Source organism: Canis lupus, chromosome 23, assembly GCF_003254725.2.
Source record: "Canis lupus dingo isolate Sandy chromosome 23, ASM325472v2, whole genome shotgun sequence".
In the NCBI taxonomy this organism is placed as follows: domain Eukaryota; kingdom Metazoa; phylum Chordata; class Mammalia; order Carnivora; family Canidae; genus Canis; species Canis lupus.
The window spans coordinates 33,385,956-33,407,428 of NC_064265.1; the positions used below are offsets into that span (position 1 = coordinate 33,385,956).

Here is a 21,473-nt window from a genome sequence, read left to right on the forward strand (position 1 = left end):
CTCAGTGGTTTACCACCGCCTTCAGTCCAGGGTGTGATCCTGGAGACCTGGGATTGAGTCCCACGTTGGGCTCCCTGCATGGAGCCTGCTCCTCCCTCTGCCTGTGTCTCTGCCTCTCTCTCTCTCTCTCTCTCTCTCTCATAAATAAATAAAATCTTTTTAAAAAAAAAAAAAAAAAAAAGAACCTATGGATAGGGAATTTGACACTATCTCACAAAATTATGTAAACCTTAAGCTTCAATTCAGCATTCTTACTTCTATGACTAACCCAAAAGTACCCTAACAGAAAAACAAATGACATGTGTATTAGACTTCATTGCAGCACTATTTAATATCAGAAGGCTGGAAACAACTCCTTGTCCATCAGTAAGATCTAGTTGAGGAAACTGAGATACTTCTATACTGATGAAGTACTGTGTAATACTTAGAAAAGAACTTTGATACTGCTTTGGAATGGTGTTCAGGATATATTGTTAAACTGAAAAAAGTAAGGTTCAGACAGTCCATAGTGTGCCCCTCCCTTTGTGTGTATACATGTTGTGAGGGGACATGAAAATTAGAATTTCCAATTTACATATGTTTTCTCTTACATATTCAAACAATAGAAAGATAAACCAAAACCAATAAAAAATGGTTATCCCATAGGGAAAAGGAGACACAAGAGAGAAAAGGTGAATATGGAAGCAGAACTCTGAATGTACCTTATTTGGTTGTTATACTTTTAGAACCATCTAAATGCTTTATATAATAATGAATTAAAATTAAATTCTAAGGGTACCTGGCTGGCTCATTCAGAAAACCTGCAACTCTTGAACTTGGAGTCGTGAAGTCAGCATTGGGTATAGAGGTAACCTGTATAAATAAATAAACTTTAAAAATAACTAAATTTTTAAAAGGAAAACTAAAGTGTTCTCTAAAAAATGGAAACAAATGAACTCTGCCGTTTATCTAGTTGGTGTTCTAACCACACAGAAGCATCTATTTTGCCTTTCTTGTAGAGCCTGTGTATTAGTGTAATCATTCATTTTAAATATCAGCCAGACATAGGGTGCCTCCTGTATTATGGCAATAAGTAGTTCTCAGGAATTATCTGTGAACTATTCTTGCATCAGCAACAACAAAAGAACCTGGGTTGGGGGGATGGGGCAATAAAGTTTCTAGATAAAATTATCAATTTACAGGAGATAGAGGAGATAAAGGAACACCATGAACATGCACCTCAATCAAATCCACAATGTAGGGATCCCTGGGTGGCGCAGCGGTTTGGCGCCTGCCTTTGGCCCAGGGTGCGATCCTAGAGACCCGGGATCGAATCCCACATCGGGCTCCCGGTGCATGGAGCCTGCTTCTCCCTCTGTCTGTGTCTCTGCCTCTCTCTCTCTGTGACTATCATAAATAATTAAAAAAAAAAAAAAAAGGAACTAGACTGCCTTAAAAAAAAAAAAAAAAAAAAACAAATCCACAATGTAGGGAGTACTACAGGTCAAATGAAGCCGAGTCCTTTGATAAATCATGTGGAAATAGTGGGGAAAGAGAACTGTTATATAGACGAAGGAGATAGGAAACATTAACTAAAGAGTAATGTATAGACTTAGTTTAGATCCTGGCTCAAACCAACTATAAAAGACTATTTAAATATATTTAGTAAAACTTGAACATTAGTATTGGATAAAAGGAAAGAATTGTTGCAGGTGCTCTTAGCCTTAATGAAGAAGCACTTACATTTTTAACAGTACAAGTTTTTTTTTAAAAAATATGTTGATAACTGAATTTCTGTATACTTTATTTGCCATGTCATGCATTTTTATGCATTTAAAACCTTATTCTTACTTGGGGTTATAGGTTTTACCAGACTTCTTTTTGCTATGAGGTGGGGGGCCCATGACAAAAAAGGTAAAAGAGCACTTGATTCATTGCTAACTTTTGTGGGTTATGTGTTCTTAACTATCAGGATTTGTAGGTGAAATCCTAGGATCCCAACACCATCACCAATAATTGGGGGGATAGATGAACTGCAAAGGCAGAATACTGATAATTTAAGTTAGGTGATACATATGGGGTTCATTATACTATTCCTTACTTTGTATGTGTTGAAAATTTACATAATTAAAAACTTAAGCTGTATATCAATTTTTAATTATAATGCCAGTAATGTAGTGGAAGGCATATCTTGTACATTCTGGGGAGCATTAAATCAACTTGGTTTTTTTTGTTTGTTTTCTGTTTTTTACAATACTTTTGGACTGTCCCTTCTCTTACATAATTGCTCTTTGTCCTTTGCCAATTTTTAAACTTAGTCTCTTTGTTTTTTGGTGTTGGCAGTGGGTACGATAATGGCTCCCCTAAAGATGTACAAATCCTAATGTCCAGAATCTGTGAATGTCACCTTACGTAAAGAGAATTTGCATATGTTAAGGATTTTGAAATGGGGAGATTATCTTAGATTATTGTTGTGGGCTACTGTAAATTATAAAGGTCCTTATGAGAGGGAGGCAGAAGAGGGTTCAAGTAAGGGAAACAGATGTGAGGATCACACTGAAGGTCAGAGTGGTGCAGTCATGAGCCAAGGAATGCAGGCAGCATCTAGAAGATGGAAATGACAAAGTAGATTTTCCCCTACAGCCACCAGAAGGAGCACAACTGCTGACACTTTGATTTTAGCCCCCAAGATCCATTTCATACCTCTAACCTTCAGAGCTATTAGATAATTTGTATTAAGTCACTAACTTTGTGATAATTTGTTAACAGCAGCAGTAGGTACTAATGTCCTTTGCTGTATAAAAGTTAAAACATTTTTCATTTTATGGTTTCTTACACTGAAATCATGGTATTAAAAGACTTCCTTACATTAGGAATGTGAAAATATTATTTCTATATTTTATTTTTTGTTTTGCTTTTTTATCTTTAATCAATGTATTTTAAATTTTTAATTTTGAGATACAGATCCACATGCAGTCATAAGAAATCTTACAATTTACTGAACGATTCAGTAGCTCCTTTACTTAGTTTCTCCCAGTGATGACATTTGGGAAAAGTATAGTACAGTACAACAACCAGAATATTATATTTATACAGTCAAGATACAGAATATTTTCATCACCACAAGAATTGATGTTGCCCTTTTATAACCATACCTACTCCCCTCCAACTCCTACTCCTTCCTTAATCCCAGGTAACCAAAATCATTTTGTCATCTCAAGAATGTCATATAAACGGAGTTACACAGTGTATAAACTTTGGGATTGGTGTTTTGTTTTTGATTATTTTGGTTTTTTTTTTTTTTTGTCAGCATAATTCCTTGGAGATACATTCAGGTTATTGCATCTATTTATTATTTTTTCCCTTTTTATTGCTAAATGGTATTCCTTGGTATGGAGTATATGTACCATAATATGTTTAACCATTCTCTTGTTGAAGGACACCTGAGTGGTTTACCATTTTTGGTTATCACAGATAAAGTGTCTATCAACATTTATGTAAAAGTTTTTGTGTGAATAGAAGTCTTCATTTCTCTGCAATAAATGCCAGGCGTACAGTTGCTTGGTATGGTAGAGAAGCTACCAAACTGTTTTTTTTGTTTTGTTTTTTTTCAGAGCATCTGTGTCATTTAACATATTCTCATCAGCAGCGCATGAGTGATCCAGTTTCAAAATAATCTTTATCAGCATTTGGTATTGTTACTCTTTTATTTTAGCCATTCTAATAGGTGTTTAGTGACATTTCACTATGGTTTTATTATTTTATTTTTTACTTTTTTTTTCACCATGGTTTTGATTTGCATTTTCTTAATAGCTAATGATGATGAACATCTTTTTTTGTGCTTGCCATCTGTATATCTTCTTCAGTGAATATCTCTTCATGTCTTTTGCTCATTTTCTAACTGAATTTATTTTTCTACTGTTGAGCTTTTCCAAGAGTTTTAGATCTTGCTTTTGGTGTCAAGTCTAAGAACTCTTTGCCTAGCTGTATCCTGAAGAATTTCCCCTATATATTTTTCTTAAAGTTTCATAGTTTTACATTTAAGGTTGTTATTCATGTTGAATATGTTTGTATGAGGTATGAGATTAGGTCTTGTACTTTTTTGCTGGCGCAGGAGCTTTTGATGTCCTTTTGCTTTAGCAACATTTCTTGAGAAAGCTTCCCTCACCCCCATTGAATTACTTTTTGTACCTTGATCAAAACCACTTGGGCTTATTTGTGTGGGTCTGTTTTTGGGTTCTCTTTCTTTTCTATTAATATACTTGTCTATTTCTTTGCTGATACCATACATCTTGCCTACTCTAGCTATATAATGAGCTTTCCGCCCGTTTATTTTGACTTTAAAACATTTTAGCTAGTTTAGTTATTTTACCTTTCCACCTAAATTATAGAATAATATTGTCTATATATACAAAAACTTTTGCTAGGACTTTGGTAAGAATTATGTAAACCTGTGTATCAATTTGGGAAAAAATAGCATCCTTACAGTGTTGGAGTCTTACATTTCAGTAGCACTTTTATTTAGATCTTCTTTAATTGCTTTCATCTGCATTTTGTAGTTTTCAACATACAGTCTCCATGTTTTGTTAGCCTCGCACCTCTTTCATTTTTTTTTTTTAGTAATTATAAATGGTCTTGCATTTTATTTTAAAGATTTTATTTATTCGTGAGAGACAGAGAGAGAGAGTTAGAGAGAGAAGCAGGCTCCATGCAGGGAGCCCGACATGGGACTCGGGACTTGATCCCAGGTCCCCAGGATCATACCCTGGGCCGAAGGCGGCGCTAAACCGCTGAGCCACCTGGGCTGCCCTGGTATTGCATTTTTAATTTGCTGTCATGTGTTCATAGACAGCATCTAGAAATACAACTGATTTTGCCTGTTGATCTTGTGTCCTGCGACTTTGCTAAATTCACTAGTTGGTTAGTACTGGGAGAGTTTTTGGGTTGTTTTTTGGGATTTTTTTGTTTGTTTGTTTGTTTTGTAGCTTTTAGAATTGTTTCTGTAATCAGTCATGTCATCTGCAGATAAGGAGAGTTTTATTTCTTTTCTGATCTATGTGCAGTTTATATCCTTTTCTTGCCTTGCTGAACTGGCTAAAACTTGTAGCGCTTTGTTGAGTAAGGATAGTGAGAGCGGATATCTGCCTTGTTCAGGATTGTAGGAGGAAGGCATCTGTCTTTCACCATTAAGTATGTTGTTAGCTATAGGGTTTTTGTAGGTCCTATTTATCAGGTTGAGGAAGTTCCCTTTTATTTCTGTTTTTCTGACAACTTTATCATGGGTGTTGAATTTTGTCAGATGCTTTTTCTGCATTGAGTAATAAACTCGTATGATTTTTCTTAGCTTGTTAATGTGCTGAATTATACTGATAAATTTTTGAATGTTGAACCAACTTTGCGTCCCTAGAAAAATCCTACTTGGTCATGGAGTATTAATTCTTATCATATACTGCTGAATTCTATTTGCTAATATTTTGTTAAAAATTTTTGCATCTATATTAATGAGGGATATTGTTTGGTAGTTTCCTGTTTTTATACTATTGTCTAGTTGGGACGTCAGGTAATATCAGTTTTGAAGATAAATTGGGAAATATTTCCCCTCTACTATTTTCTAGAAAGGATTATGTAGAATTGGTGTAAATTATTTAAATAATAAAATAATAATAATAATAATTCTTTAAACAATAAATTTAATTAATTAAATTTAAATTAAATTTAAATTTTTTGGGGGTAGAGTTTTTAAGTTATGAATTTAATTTCCTGAATAGATTAGGGCTATTCAAATTATTTCATATTGAGTGTGTTTCGGTAATTTGTATTTTTTGAAGAATTGGTCCATTTCCTCTAAGTTGTCAAATTTATGTGTGTAGATTTGTTTGTAGCATTCCCTTACTATCCTTTTGATGGGAAGGAGCAGCTTTGACTAACTCAAATACAGTTTAGAAACTAGAGTCAATCCCCAGTAATCACATGGCTAGTGCAATAATAGTAAGGTGGTAACTAGAAGGATAATTGGCATATTGTTAGGAAACTAGAAAGTTCTAGGTACACAACCTAATGTCATGTCAACTCTAATTTTCTATAGAATGTCATTTGTTGGTTTTACATGATTATTCTTCTAGATAAATTTTAAAGTCAGTTTGTCAAGTTTCAAAATTAATTCCATTGGGGCCCAGGATTAAATTTTATTTAATTTGTAGATTTTATTTAATTTGTGCAGGTTCCCACAGGGAAGGAATTAGAATCAGTCTGCAAATATGCTTGAAAAAAAAACCCTCTCTGCCTTCTATTGCCTCAGAAGGCCTATCACTCATTGTTGAAAATTTTTTGCATCATGTGCTAGTAATTAATTAGACTTGGTTACAACTTTTTATTTGCAAGTAATTTTAAACAGAAAGGTTACAAGGATACAAACTGATTTTTCTGGTTTCTCTGTTCATTGTTTTTTGAATACCACATCATTCTCCTATTTTAGCATTATTAATTATTCACTGCTGTACATATTAGAGTCATTCTTTCAGAAGAATGTGCAGTAGGTTTTGAGGCCTTGTAGTGCCCCACCCCCCCCAAAGGCATCTGCGTTTTAAACGCAAACGTTATCTACACTTGAATGCTATTGGATGTTGAATTCAAGATTAAAATGCATTTCTTGGGATGCCTTCAGCTCAGTCAGTTAATCTTTTGCCTTTAGCTCAGGTCATGATCCCAGGGTCCTGGGATCGAGTCCTGAATCTGGCTCCTTGCTCCTTGCTCAGTGGGGAATCTGATTCTCCCTCTGCCCCTCCTCTTGCTTGTGCTCTCTTTTTAACATTAAAAAAAAAAAAAAAAAAAAAACTTAAAATGCATTTCTTTGAGGATATTGAACACCTTGCTTTGTTGTTGAGAAAAGAGAATGCTATTCAATATCCAAAACTAAAAGCTGAATTTATTTGCTTGGTAAGCCAGAGGTAACTGTTTATGTAAAATAATTTCTGAAGAAAGCAGGGATCTCATCTAATAAATACAGGAATGAGTTAGATTTGTAGTTTTCCTTTCTTTGTTCTGAAAGTTTGTATAAATTGGAATTACTTGTTTTTTGGATTTTAATAGAACTTTCCTGTAAAACCATATCCTAATGTTCATTATGGGAAGATTTCTTAAATGACTGATTAAATGTTAGTACTTTTTTAATTTTTATTTTTCTATGAATTTGTACATTTCAGCTCATATTTATTGATAAAGTTGTTTGTAATATTGCCAGGTATTTTGAATGTGTGCAGAATTCTAATCATGACTCCCTTTTCATTCCTGATATTTGGGTGTGCTTTTTCCTTTGTTGCCAGAACTATGTCCATTTTGTTAGTCATAATAAAGAACTACCTTTTTGTTCTGTTGAGCCTTTCTTCTGTATCATTTCTTTCTGTTTAATGAAACTCTACTCTTATTTGTATTATTTCATTTTTTCTGCTTTATATTCTACTTTTCTACCTGTTTAAGACACACTCAGTTCATTATAACTTACTTTAAGGTTTTCTTATTTTTCTGCTGTAACTATTTACAACTAGAATCTCTTATACTCCTTTTGCTGTATCCCACAAGTTTGGTTATATATAGTCTTTTTATTATTTGACTCCTCTACATATTTTCACAATTCTATTATAATTTCTTCTTTGATACATGAAGTTTTTAAAAAGCTTTTTGTAATGATTGGCAGAATATGGTTGTAGGATACCAAGTACATGAAAGTTATTGAGACTTTTTCTCTATTGCTTAATGTTTGATAATTTTCACATATGTTTCATTTATATTCTTTTGGAAGTAATATTTGTATATGTTTATTAGATCAGACTTAATGGTTTTGATGTCAGTTCTTATTGAGCTTTAATAATTTTTTTGTCTCCTTGATTTATTACTGAGATAAGTATGTTAAAAATTGTCCACTGTGACAATGGATTTGTCCAAAAAAATTTTTTTTTTGTGGTTCTGTCAGTCCATTTTGGAACTATGTTAATAGACAGAGGTTTGGCTGTTATGTATATTTAATAAAGCCTTCTATTGTGTAGTGAAATTCTTTATTACTGATAATGGTTTGCCTTAATGGTTTGTCCTTTTTGTGTGTTATTAATATAGCTACACCATGTTTGTCTTAATTAGTATTTGATTAGTTTTAGTATTGCCTGTTTTTTTGTTTTTGTTTTTTCATATTTTTTCTTTCAACCTTTTAGTTCTCTTAGGTTTTTACACGTATCTTTTTTGAAAAGTATGTAGACTACTATTAAACCTTGTAAAAATATTGTATATGTTATTACAGTGCTGAAGCTGCTGAAAGATGGCAGAAGAAGTGGTAGTAGTAGCCAAATTTGATTATGTGGCCCAACAAGAACAAGAGCTGGACATCAAGAAGAATGAGAGATTATGGCTTCTAGATGACTCTAAATCCTGGTGGCGAGTTCGAAACTCCATGAATAAAACAGGTTTTGTGCCTTCTAACTATGTGGAGAGGAAAAACAGTGCTCGGAAAGCATCTATTGTAAAAAACCTAAAGGATACCTTAGGTAAGTTATTTTTGTGTTAAAACACCAACAATACTTTATTTAAAGTGGATGTTAGAGCTTGGTTCTTTGTATAGAATTTTGGCAGCATTGGGCAGAATTGAGTAGAGAAGGCCAAGACTAGAATTTCAGCTAGGCTAGGTACATTTGGCACATAGCACATTTTCAAGTCAGAAGAGCGTAAGTGTTAGTGAGCATTTTCTATAAATCTAGCTGCTGTTCAAGGGCCAAACTATAGTGGTGCTGATGAGCAGGACTGAGTCTGATCCTTTAGCCAGGACCTGTTGAACTGTGTGAATGCCTATAGGAGTTGAGGCGCAAATTCTGCATCTCATTGAGGCAAATAAATGAGGGAGATTCAGAATTGCCAAGGAGGCATTAAGGCAACTTATGACACATTGCTATATTTTACATTTAACAGCCTACATTTTGAATTTTGCTTTTAAAAATAAACCATCATTTTGTTCTTGTATTTGATAAAAGAGTTTCAAATTGTGGATCGATCATTACTGTAGATTAGCATCTACAAAGCCGATTTCTTTCTTATTTTTCTCCCCCCTCCCCCATCCCTTTTTCTTCCTTTAACTGTAAAGTTTGTTTTTACTAGCTCTCCATTAGGGCCAGAGATAAGGGAACTTGCTTCACACCGGGCTTGGCTGAGCTGATAGGAAGGAAATATGCACAGATGAGGACTGGCCTCTTTCTTTTTTCTTTTAATTAAACTCTCCTTAGCTGACAGGAAGGAATGGGAGGGACAGAATTTCATTTTTGGTATTCAGGCAAACATGCTCTTACTTAATGGTTCTTTGTATATATGTAGACGAGAAAGTAAAATTTCTGCTTGCAAAGATAGTTTGGCAATGAGTAATATGGCATGATTGACAAATATGAAATATTATTGACTAACTGCTTTATATTAGCTTTATTTTTTATTTGACCTTGTTATCTAGAGTGCTCTCTCCGTTATCAGCAACAGAAGACAAATCTTTTATTTTTGACACTGTAAAATAGCCAAAACTAAAATATAATACAACTCAAAGTAAATATAAAATATTGGGATATTGTTTTGTGAGCAAATAACAATTCTAATATTCTAAAGGAGTTATTAATCTGAATTTTCATCATGACATCTAACTGCTATATCTGAGGATACCTTTTATTAAGATTTTAAGGTGTTGCAAATAAGACCAGTATTATTAGTTTTTAATACTAGTTTTTAAGTGAAGGACAAATCAGATTTTCCTCTAGCAGAAGAGACCATAGTTAGAACCAGGAATACTTGTGATTTTGTAAATATTGGACACTTACTTAAAGCATGTACATCAGAGGTACTGGGGAAAATTAAGGTAACTTCTATCAAGAAAGTATGCCTCATAGGAATGCAGGCACAGAAAGGATTAGGGTTACACCTAGATAGACTTTTTATTCCTTTTTAAAAGGATACTGGTATCCTGGGCAAATGTTTAAACAGAAGATGGTGAAAAACCTAATATCATAGAGCAAAATGGAAATATATCCCAGTTTTAGATACTACTGAATATAAACTTTAAAAAGCCCAACTAGAGAGAATTTTTATTATTTGTTGATATTCCTGGGAAACCTTTCATACTATTTTCTGATATAATTGAGACAGTTTTGGCAAGATTTTATATCTAAGTCATAGAGTATCTCTGCTAACTTTACTACTGTATTACAGTTATTGCTGCTTGTATTGCAGGATACTTGAAAACATTCTGTTTTAAGTTAATGATTGTTAGTTCTGTATAATGATGTAATTCTAGCTTTTGTATCAGAAAGCTGCCTCTTTCTCAGAATTTCTGAACTCCTTTTGGTAACTTAAATGTCCCATGTGGCTAAATGGATTTGTTTCACAGTGATTGTGCTGGTGGAGACAATGTTTGAAAGATAGAAAAGGGGAAACAAAGGAGAGAGTGAATGTATGAATATATATTCATTGAAAATGTATACTTTAAAGCTTTTTCCAAAATACGTCTGAATAATAAGGTAACATTCGTGGCCATGATGATATACTTGTTTTACAGATTCTGTTAGATTTCAGGGGGGAAAATGTTTTAGAAAGAGAGAAGCCTCAGAAAAATTCTCCCAGAAAAACTTTCTATTGCCTGGGTGTAGGCCAAGTCACATGGATTGGGTGTGGGGAGTTTCAGTGTTGCAGAACAGACCAGGAAGCTCACTGAGAATTATTCTGAGCTGTGTTAACTGACAAGAGAATACGGGATTTTTGTTCAAAATGGATTGGTTAAACGTCTTTAAAGACTTTTTCAGTAAGTTCATCTGTTTATTAAATCCATAGTTTTCTTGTAGTTTTTAAAGTAGATTTTTCGGTTTTGTGAATTTAAAGAAAACTGTATGGAACCTGGTGTGTTTATATAATAGGCTGGTGCTTTATATTGTTTATGAAACATAAGCTAAATGATTGGTGATAGTTCAGGTAATACTAGTTTTGACCTGATAAGTAATATAGTTTTGAAATGTTTTAGTATCAGTGTTTAAATAATAAAGAAAAAGATATAAATGAGTTCGCAGTTAGTTTTAATTTGGTAACTCTGAACTTAGCATAGACATTTGAAGTGAATTAAATTATAAACATTAAAAATATGAGGAAAAGAAAGGATTAGATGAACAAGTTCCTTCATCTTCAGTTTTGAATTAACATAATATTGTTTTAGTAGTTTTTACTTAGATTTTAGAGGAATAATGTAGAAATAACATTTAATAAAGCAGGAAAGAGAATGTTTTGATTTAATCAACGTAGGATTGGTAGAAATTGCTCTTTTGGTAAATGTGAGATTTGATATTTTGAAATGAGTCTTGAGAGCAACTACATACAAAGAAAATGAAAACAGTGAAAGGAAGTAGTGAATTACTGGGATTGTTTTGAGTTCAGGTCATAATGTAATACTGATACTAATTTACCAGAACCCAATGTGTATATTTGCTCTTGGCCTTTTTATGATCTTATGATAGTGAACTTGATTTGATCTTTTTGAACATTTGTTTAGTGTTTCTAGAAAAATGAACAGAGGAGTTGTTGTAGAAGTCTCATGCATAAGGAATTTAAGGAAACAAAGAGTAACCTGTTGAGAGATTTCATTTTCTTTTTTTTTTTTTTTTTTTTTGAGAGATTTCATTTTCAAGCAGAATTGTAAAGGAGTAAGTAATTTGTTGAGAAAGAATGTCATAATTGTAATATTAAGACTCATTTGTTTCTTTAGTTAATTTTGATGACCAAGTGAAATTCTTCTGGAATATATCTCTTGTGTTTACTTTTAGGAAAGTTAATGCATTTTTAGATCCACTTTTTGGGGTAGTTTTCCTTTTGGAAATTTATTTATTCATTTGTTTATCAACATATTTTTCTTGAGAGCCTACTGCAAGCCAGATAAAAATCATAGGGTGAAAAACTAGTACTTTCATAGAACTTATATGGTGAGGAGGTAGATGAGGGTTGTTATTTAGTATTAAAATACTAAATAAATGAATTTCATATCTCATTTTGGTCATAAGTGATGTTGACTGTAAATCAACCAGAAATGGTGTAAAAAGAATATATCATTGATATGATGATTCATTATATACCATCGATAGAATAATAAAATTATTCTTTCTATTGTCTTGCAAAGTTGGTAATCTTCAATATATTTGTAGACCTGAGGGTCAGGGTATGAGATTTGTAACCAAAATACTCCTTTTTTCATTACCTGCAGGAAGCCCAAGTTTGTATTTATTTTGCTTTGAAGTAAAGGTACACTATATGTGCTCCTTATGTGGTGGCTAAAATAAACAAAGAGGGTACAGTATTTTAGGTAAAACAGAAAAATCAAAAATAATAACTTATTTTGTATAGATGAAATAACATAAAAATCAAAATTTAAATAAAGACTTGTAATGGAAAAAACATTGTATATTTGCATTTAGAATTCCCTAGTTTTGCTCCTAGATATACCATTTATTTAACTATGTGATCAAGAGTATATACCTAAACTTTCCTGATCTCTTATTCTTTATTTGTGAAGGAGATTTGGGTAAGACTAGATGATCTGGAAAGTCCCTTCTAACTCTAAAAATCTTATGGTCCTGGTAAAACAACTGATCAGTTTACATGTGATAGAAATCAGGGGAAAATCCATGAGGGAGAAACTGGTTTTGAAGAAGTAGAAACATAAAACCATAACTATATTTCCTTAAAGAACTAGAATCAGTAATACTTTCTTTGGTCTAATTCTGTTGAACGTTTATGTAGTCAGTGAATTAGATGGAGTGAAGATGGCATGTTTAAAGTAAAGAAGACCTAAGGCCAGAAGAATAACTAATACATTGAGTTCATTGAAAGCTAAAAATGAGAAATAAACAATGTGAATAGGGACAATGTAAAATTTTACATTAAGTTTTTATAACGAGAATTGTTTTTATAAGAATTGAAGAGCTTGCTGAGAACCTGGCCTGGCAGAATTATGTAAAATTCTTACATGAGTTAAGAGACTTATTAAAGAGCTGCTGTGAGGTCATGATCTCAGGCTCATGGGATTGAGCCCCTGCATCAAAGCTCCACACTGGGTGTGGAGTCTGCTTAAGATTCTTTCTCCTTCTCCCTTTGCCCCTCCCCACTCTAAAATATTTTAAAAAGAGCTGCTATGATATTGTGGGCGCCTCAGAATTTTAATGCAGTTCATGATAGCATTGATTCAAATCTGTAGTTCAAGTGAAAGGATGCAAATAGCTGGCTACCTTATCTGTGTGCTGGCCAAATGAAACATGATACAGTTTATCCATTTTGGGTAGATATACTTTAACAGTGGTATTGAGAAACTTGGATGCTTCTAAATATTGGCATCCAGCATATCAAGGATTTGGAAACCAGGTTACATAAAAACAGTTAATGTGTACAAAGATTTGCCTTAGGAAAAGGACAACTGTCTTGTGACTGGAATATTCGCAATGCTTAACCAGATTCTTAAAAACTTGGAGGAGGTGATAATATATTGTTTTGGTCAAGAAATAGTACTGTAGGAAGAGAGAAGTAAGACCAGTGGGTAGGAGTGAGGGGAACATTGCAAGCTATGCTAACACTTTTGGTTTTAATTTGAACAAAGCTAATGATAAAAATGCCTCAGAGTTGTGCATATCCTCAGTGCTCAGACCTAGGCATTTGTCCAGCTATTAAATGCAATAATAAAGACTTTAAGTGTTTTTGAAAATTAAATGCCAGAAGCACTAGGAATAATAATTACCGTTGATTAATGGAGTGCCTGCTATGTGCTGTGTACTGTGCTGAGTGCTTTACATACAAACTTTTAAAAAACATGTTGGAAGGTAGGGAATTAACTACACACTACCATTTCACAAACCTGGAAACTGGAGTTTAAAAAAGATTAAATAACTCAGGATCAAATTAACCAATAACTAGCAGGACTAAAATTTAAATTTAGAGTTTTTTGTTGTTGTTAGGGTTTTCCTAGTGTACTCATGACTAAGTAGAGAAAGAATTACAGTCAGGTAAGCAATGAATTAGAAAGATTTGATGCCAAAGGGACTAAGATTAAGAGGTTTGCGGAGAACTGACTATGAAGTTGAGCAGAATTTAGAAAAGTTAATACCTTGATCCAAGGGAACTTGGTTATTGTGGATGATCTCATTGTTGCTGATTATAACATAATTGAGAAATTAAAATATTTTACATTCGTATAATTTTATAAGTACTTTTCTATGTATTCTCTCACTGGTAACAGGAGATCGGAAAGACCATTTTTTTTTTTTTTTTAGCAGCGGAGACAAAGGGCAATGAACAGGTTCTTCCCAAAGAATTTTAAGCAGAGGAGGAAAAAACAGGCTATCCATTATGCATGCATTTGTCAGTCACTCACATGATAAACACTAATGGAACACTTAATATGGTCCAGGCAGTGGGGCTAGAGAAGTGATTAAAAAAGGTGTTTATTTTCAAACAAGTAAATATTGGTATACAGAGAGTTGAACATTAGATTAAAAGTATTTACAAAGAATGGTAGTGGCACAAAAAAAATACCTCCATTCTGTTTGAGGGGAGAGGGATATCTCCATTGAGAAGATACTTTGTTTGAATCTTGAAGAATGAGGGTGGCATGTGTTTGAGATTTAAAAAAAAAAAAAAACCATCATGGACAAAGGAACTCAGAGACTTAGAAAAGCCTGGGTTTTTTGGGTACTGAGGAGCTTATATGCCTTAGCGTTAGTATGAAGTTGAAGACATGCTCACCTAAAGAGATCCTAGAGGGCTTTGTGTTGGATAGGAAACATATTTTAAGTGTATTTTTTTTTCTCCTGAAATATTTCTGGCCTCTGAGAGTTAAAATAAGTTGTTTTTGGTGTTTTCCCACTTGGAACTTTAATTGGTGGGTCTGTCCAAAAATTCTTCATTCTTTTTTTGACAACGTATAATTAGCCTTAGACATCTTTTTCAAAATTAAAAAAAAAAATCATTTTGGAATAGCCTTTAGCTTCAAGTTTAAAATTTGTATTTGCTTACGTCACTCTTCAATTTTAATCAATCTAACAAATATTTATTGAGCATCTGGTACGTACACAGTTCTAAGTAGTATAGGAAATGCGAAAGATCAATGGGACATGGAATATTCCTCCTTTCTGGAAGCTGATGGCTGTAGTAGATGAGCTTAAAAAAACAAACGCAAAAACTGCTGGGATACGAGTACCTCAACAAGTACAAGGTGCTAGGGTGCTATAAAAAGAAGAGCTTACATCATTGGGGGTTGGTGGAGGGAAATGAAGGTTGTTGGAAAACAGAAAATGGGAAGTGAATTGTTACTTGAAAAGGCACTTCTTGAATGGGCAGAAGTTTGTGGGTTTTTTAAAGATTTTATTTGTTTGTTTGTTTATTTGAGGGGTGGGTATTGGAGAGCAAACAAGCAAGGGGAGCAACAGAGGGAGAGGGAGAAGCAAGTTTCCCACTCATCAGGGAGCTGGATGCCTGGCTCAATCCCAGGACCCCAGGATCATGACCTGAGTTGAAAGTAGACACCTTAACTAAGCCACCCAGGTGCCCTGAGAGGCAGAAATTTTAGTAAGGTTTTGGAAAGAAACTAGCACACAAGGAAAACAAAATCCTGAAGATTGAAATTATTTATTCAGGGGATTTAAGTGGCCCATTTTTATGAAGATTTAGGAAGTTTCATTGCAGGGCATATGGAAGGAATCTTTTATTTAACAATTACTATATGTATTGTGCTATTTACATTATTTACTTTTTTCAAAAGATTTTATTTATTCATGAGAGACACAGAGAGAGAGAGGCAGAGACACAGGCAGAGAGAGAAGCAGGCTCCATGTAGGGAGCCCGATGTGGGACTTGATCCTGGGACTCCAGGATCACGCCCTGGGCCAAAGGCAAGCGCTTAACTGCTGAGCCACCCAGGTGTCCCTTTTATTCACTTTTTAAACATTTATTCACTTCTTACAACACTGTGGTAGTAAGTGGTGTTTTCTACATTTCTAAGTTCAGAAAAGTGAAATTGTTTGCTCAAGTTACTACAGTAAGTGGTATAGCTGGGATTTGAACCCAAAGGCTCATTCATAGTCTATACTGTTTTCAGTACTCTACACCATAAGCCTAGAAAGGAAGAGTGAGGACATTCTAGAGAAGGCTATATAGATTCTAGGAAGAGTATTTCTCTTAATTTGATAGGCAATAAAGAGCCACACTGTTGACTGTTGAGCAATAATGTCATGTGATTGCAACTGTATTTATGGATGATGGGTTGGAGTGACACAGATTGGATTAGTAAGGAAACCAGTTTAGAGGGTATTGAAGATTCAAACACAACAAAATGGCCTGAAAAAGCATAGGGATAGTGGGAATGGAAAGTGTTGGCAGAAAGGAAATAAGGATTTGATGGTGGGAATCTTTTAAGAAAAAAGATATTTATGAGGTAAAATTCATATAGCAAAATCATTTTAAAGTATATAATGCAGTGGCATTTAGTATGCTGACAGTGTTGTGTGACCATCACATTTGTCAAATTCCAAACCGTTTTACCCCAAAATAAAACCCCATTTCCTATTAAGCAGTCACTCCCCATTATACCTTCCCTTCATCCCCTGGCAATTGCTAATCTGCTGTCTATATGAATTTACCCATTGTGGCTATTTCATGTAAATGGAATTATATAGCATGTGATTGTGATCTCTTGTGTCAGGTTTATTTCACATGACATCCTATTTTTAAGGTTTTTCTGTGTGGTAGTATTATGGCTGAATAATATTCCATTATATGGATGTATGCCTTATTTTGTTTCTCCATTACTCTGTTGCTGGACATTGGGTTGTTTCTACCTTTTGGCTATTGTGTATAGTGAAACTATGAACATTTGTGTGTAAGTATTTGAATATGTGTTTTCAGTTCTTTTGAGTATATACCTGGGAGTGGAATTATCATATGGTAATTAAATTTTTAACATTTTGAGGGACCATTGTTTTCCATAGCAGTAGTACCATTTTACATTTTTTTTTAGAATAACAAAAAATATTTTACTAAAACATAAGATTTACAGAAGTTTCCAGACAAGCCATACAAAATGCTCACAAGCTTTTTCTTGAAGGAAGGATTCTACACTTGACAGCAAAGTCACAATGTTATTAGGGCTGTGATGTTTGTTTAATGTTCCCATTTTGGTTCAAACAATCAAGCTTGTCCATCTACAGCGTCTAAATAAAGTTAGACTTGGCTAGAGAGCATATTAGCTGCTTTTAACCAATGCAATTAGATCACCATAAAAAGGGGGAAAGGAGCCCATAAAATTAAAATAAAACTACCTCTCCCCCTCAAAAATAATAATAAAGAAAAACACCCACACCCCTGCAGCTAACCCTGACAACTACCTTCATTCACAGTGCTTTATACTTAAACAATGATGGGGGAAATGAATAAAAGCAGAGAGGGGCCACTGCTTTTAAACGTTTCACAACAATCCAAATAGTACTTCTAGCCTCTGCTCATGCTTTACAACAGTGAATCAGGAAAAGACATAGATTTGCTAGTGTGCATTTAATCACCAAAGGACTGAAGATGTCTGGGCTTTTATTCTGTAACGTTTCTAAGACTGTGTCCATTAAATGCAAACAAAAAAGGAAGAAGTCTTGGCAGAACAGGAGAAGTGATGCACACTTGATAATCAGATGGATTTTAAATATTATTCATGGCATATAGCCTAGTCCATGCTCTAGCTGTTTCTATGGCTTGGGCTTCGTTGGTCTTCCACTGCTCCGCTACATCATTTGCTAACGGATCATCTGGAGTGGGAGCACTTAACAAAGCCTGGATCGATAGCAGAACTGTGCGGATCTGCAGTGCTGGGGACCACTTATCTTTCAAAATATCTAAACATATTCTTCCCAACTTGTCTACATTAGGATGATAAATTTTGGTCATGAAACGTACTTTAGGGGCTGCCATCGGGTATTCTTCTGGAAGGAATAGTTCCAGTTTAAAAGTCCCTCCCTCAAAGGGGGAATCCTGGGGGCCAGCAATGACCACATGAAAATAACGGGCGTTGCTCTCATCTGGTTCTGCTTTAATGCCAGGAACTGGTTCTGCCAGCAAACGCTGGGTTTCCTTGATAATCCTGCGGGGCAGCCCGGCCATCTTGTCAGATCCCGAGTTCGGCCTCTGCTCTCGACCCTGGCTCCGCTCGCCTCACCCCATTTTACATTTTGATCAACAGTGTTGGAGGGGTTCGTTTTTTCCATATCTTCATGGACACTTGTTATTTTCCCTGTTTTGGTTTAGTTTTGTTTTGTTATAGCTATCTTAATAGGTGTGAAAATGTATTTCATTGTACTTAGATTTGCATTTCCCTAAAGACTAATGATGTTGAACATCTTTGCATCTGTTTTTGGGCATTTTATATCTTTGTTGGGGAAATGTTTGTTCAAGTCCTTTGCTTGTTATTGAAATAGGTTCTTTTGCTGCTGGGTTCCAAGAGTTCCTTATGTGTTCTGGATTTAGACTGTAGACTGTATGTAATCTTTTTTTTTTTTTTTTTTGCTTCTGCGTTTGGGGTCAAATCTAAGAATTCATTGCTACTCCCAGGTCATAAAGATTTTCCCTTATGTTTTCTTCCAGTAGTTTTAAAGTCCTCACTCTTATATTTCAGTAATTGATCCATTTTGAGTTAATTTTTGTTTGTTGTGCAAATTAGGAGTCTGACTTCATTCTTTTGCATATGGATATCCATTTCTCCTAGCACTACTTGTTGAAGAGACTGTTCTTTCCCCCCATTAAATGGTCTGGCACCCTTGTCTAAAATCTGTTGACCATAGATGTATGAGTTTATCTCAGAACGCTCAGCTCTGTTCTGTTGGTCTGTATGTCCTTTTATGCTAGTACTGTACTGTTTTGATTACTATGTGGCTTAGAAGTGAATTTTGAAATTGTGAAGTGAAAATCCCCCATTTTTCTTTTCAGCTTTTTTTGGGGGGTGGTGGCAAAGGGAGATGGAGAGAGGGAATCTTAAGCAGGCTTCATGTCCAGCGTGGAGTCCAACATGGGCTTGATCTCATGACCTTAAGATCATGACCTGGGCTGGAATTAAGAGTTGGACACAACCAACTGAGCCATCCAGGCTACCCATTGTTTTCATTTCTTTAAGATTTTTTTTGATAATTTGGGTCCCTTGCAATTCCATATGAATTTTAGAATCAGCATTTCTATTTCTGCAAAAAAAGGAATATTAGAACTTTGAAAAGAATTACATGGAATCTATGGATCACTTTGGATAGTGTTACCATCTAAAAATATTGAGCCCTCAAATCCATAAACACAGAATGTCTTTTCTTAGATCTGCTTTAATTTTAGTAGTATTTTGTAGTGTTTGGTATACTGGTCTTGTACCTCCTTGATCAATAAGTTTAACCTATGTATTTGATTATGTATGCTATCATAAATGGAATTGTTTTCTCATTTTCCTCTTAGAACTGTTCTCTGCTAGTATATAGAAATGCAGTTGGTTTTTGTGTGTTGATTTTTGTATCTTGCAAATTTGCTTATTATAACATTTTTGGTGTTACACACATACAGAAATAAACATTTTCTGTATTTATGATCATGTCATCTGCAAATAAAGATTATTTTACTTCTTCCTTTCTTGTTTGGATCTCTTTTCTTTTTCTTACGTAATTGTCCTAGCTACTGCTTCCAGTACATTGTTGAATAGAAGTGGGTGAAAGGGCATCCATGTCTTGTTCCTGATCTTAGCTTTCAGTCTTTTACTTTTGAATGTGATGGTAACTGCAGGTTGTTGTTGTTGTTTTTAGTAAATGCCCTTTATGATGTTGAGGAAATTCCTTTATATTCCTAGTTGGCTGGTACTTTTATCATGAAATGATATTAGATTTTATCCCGTGCTTTTTCTGCATCAGTTGAGATAATTTGGGGTTTTTTCTTTATATTAATGTGGTATGTAATAATACTGATTTTCATATTGTTAACTGTTGAATTACTCTTCTATTCCTGGGACAAATATCCCTTTATCATGATGTACGTTCCTATTAATATATTGCTATGTTGTTTGCTAGTATAGATAATCCCTGTTTTTAGCAGATTCCATATTTGTGAATTTGCCTTCTTGCTAAAATTTTATTTGGAAGTCCCAAATTGATCATTGTGATGCTTTTGTGGACATGTGCAGAGTAGCATAAATTTTGAGTTGTCTGATGCACATATTGCCAGCTGAGGTTGAACAAGGAGATGGTCTGCCTTTTTGTTTCAGCTCTCGTATTGTGAATAAGGAGTCTATTTAGTGCCATGACTTTCTCATTGTTATGCCTTTTTTTTTTTTTAAGATTTTGTTTATTTATTCATGAGAGAGACAGAGAGAGAGAGAGAGAGAGGCAGAGACACAGGAGAGGGAGAAGCAGACTCCATGCTGGGAGCCTGACATGGGACTTGATCCCCGGTCTCCAGGGCCACACTCTGGGCTGAAGGTGGCGCTAAACCACTGAGCCATTGTTACCCTTTTTTTGGTTTGTTTATGATTTTGCTGTTTAAAATGCCCCCGTCCCCCAAGCACAGCCCTAAAGTATTGCCTAGTATTCCTAAGTGCAAGAAAGATGTGATTTGCCTCATGGAAAAAATATGTGTCAGGTAAGCTTCATTTAGGTATGAGTTACAGTGATGTGGGCCAAAGTTCATTGTTAATATTTTACGTTAAATAAAGTGTGAAGCAAGGTTATATATTGCTTGGTTGATACAAATGTTGTGAACAGAGAGGTTTGTAGGTATTTCATGGTAACTTTATTGAATGTAACTACCACGAATAGCAAGAATTGATTATTTTGTTGAGGAATTTTTAAAAATTTTTTATTTACTTGACAGAGCACAAGCAGGGAGAGGGGCAGGCAGAGGGAGAGGAAGAAGGAGGCTTTCCACCAGGCAGAGAGCCCAATGTGGGAAGCTTGATCCCAGGACCCTTGGGATCATGACCCAAGCTAAAGGCAGATGCTTAACAGACTGAGCCACCCAGGCACCCTGAGGAATTTTCAATCTATATTCATAAGGTATATTGGTCAATACTTTTCTTGTGATAACTTTATCTGGCTTTGATACCAGGGTAGTGCTGACCTCAATAGAATGAGTTACGAAATGTTTCCTTCTATCTCTTTTGTAGAAATTTGAGAAGGAAATGTTTGGTAGAATTGATAAGTTACTCAGTCCTGGACTTTTCCTTATTGTGAAGTTTTTGGTTACTGATTTACTCTTTTACTTGTGACAGATCTGTCCAATTTTTCTATTGGTTCTTGAGTTTGTGTGTTTAGCAATTTGTTCTTTTCATCTAGGTTATCTAATTTATTAGTGTACAAGTGTTCATAGTGTTTTTTTTTTCTTATTTTATTTCTGTTAGGTTTCTAGTAAATCCCACTTTATTTCTGATTTTAGTAATTTGAGTCTTGTCA

General features: G+C 34.5%; 2 protein-coding genes across 11 annotated transcripts in view; one reads left to right on the plus strand and one right to left on the minus strand.

The window, feature by feature from the left end:
* Positions 1-21,473, plus strand: part of NCK1 (NCK adaptor protein 1) — a 76,349-nt gene that overhangs the window by 44,249 nt on the left and 10,627 nt on the right. For 9 of the 10 annotated variants that reach the window (XM_025449073.3, XM_025449074.3, XM_049099677.1 and 6 more), the window contains one exon: positions 8,270-8,513. In XM_025449073.3, the coding sequence (XP_025304858.1) occupies positions 8,288-8,513 (226 nt within the window). In that variant the 5' untranslated portion in view covers positions 8,270-8,287. Of the gene's footprint in view, positions 1-8,269; positions 8,514-10,640; positions 10,796-21,473 lie in introns of those variants that run through there. The other variant, XM_025449078.3, reaches the window with a different exon arrangement.
* LOC112661176 (ubiquitin-conjugating enzyme E2 N-like) lies at positions 17,585-18,214 on the minus strand. The gene has a single exon (XM_025449079.3). The coding sequence runs from the start codon at positions 18,163-18,165 to the stop codon at positions 17,707-17,709; it is 459 nt and encodes a 152-aa protein (XP_025304864.1). The 5' UTR covers positions 18,166-18,214; the 3' UTR covers positions 17,585-17,706.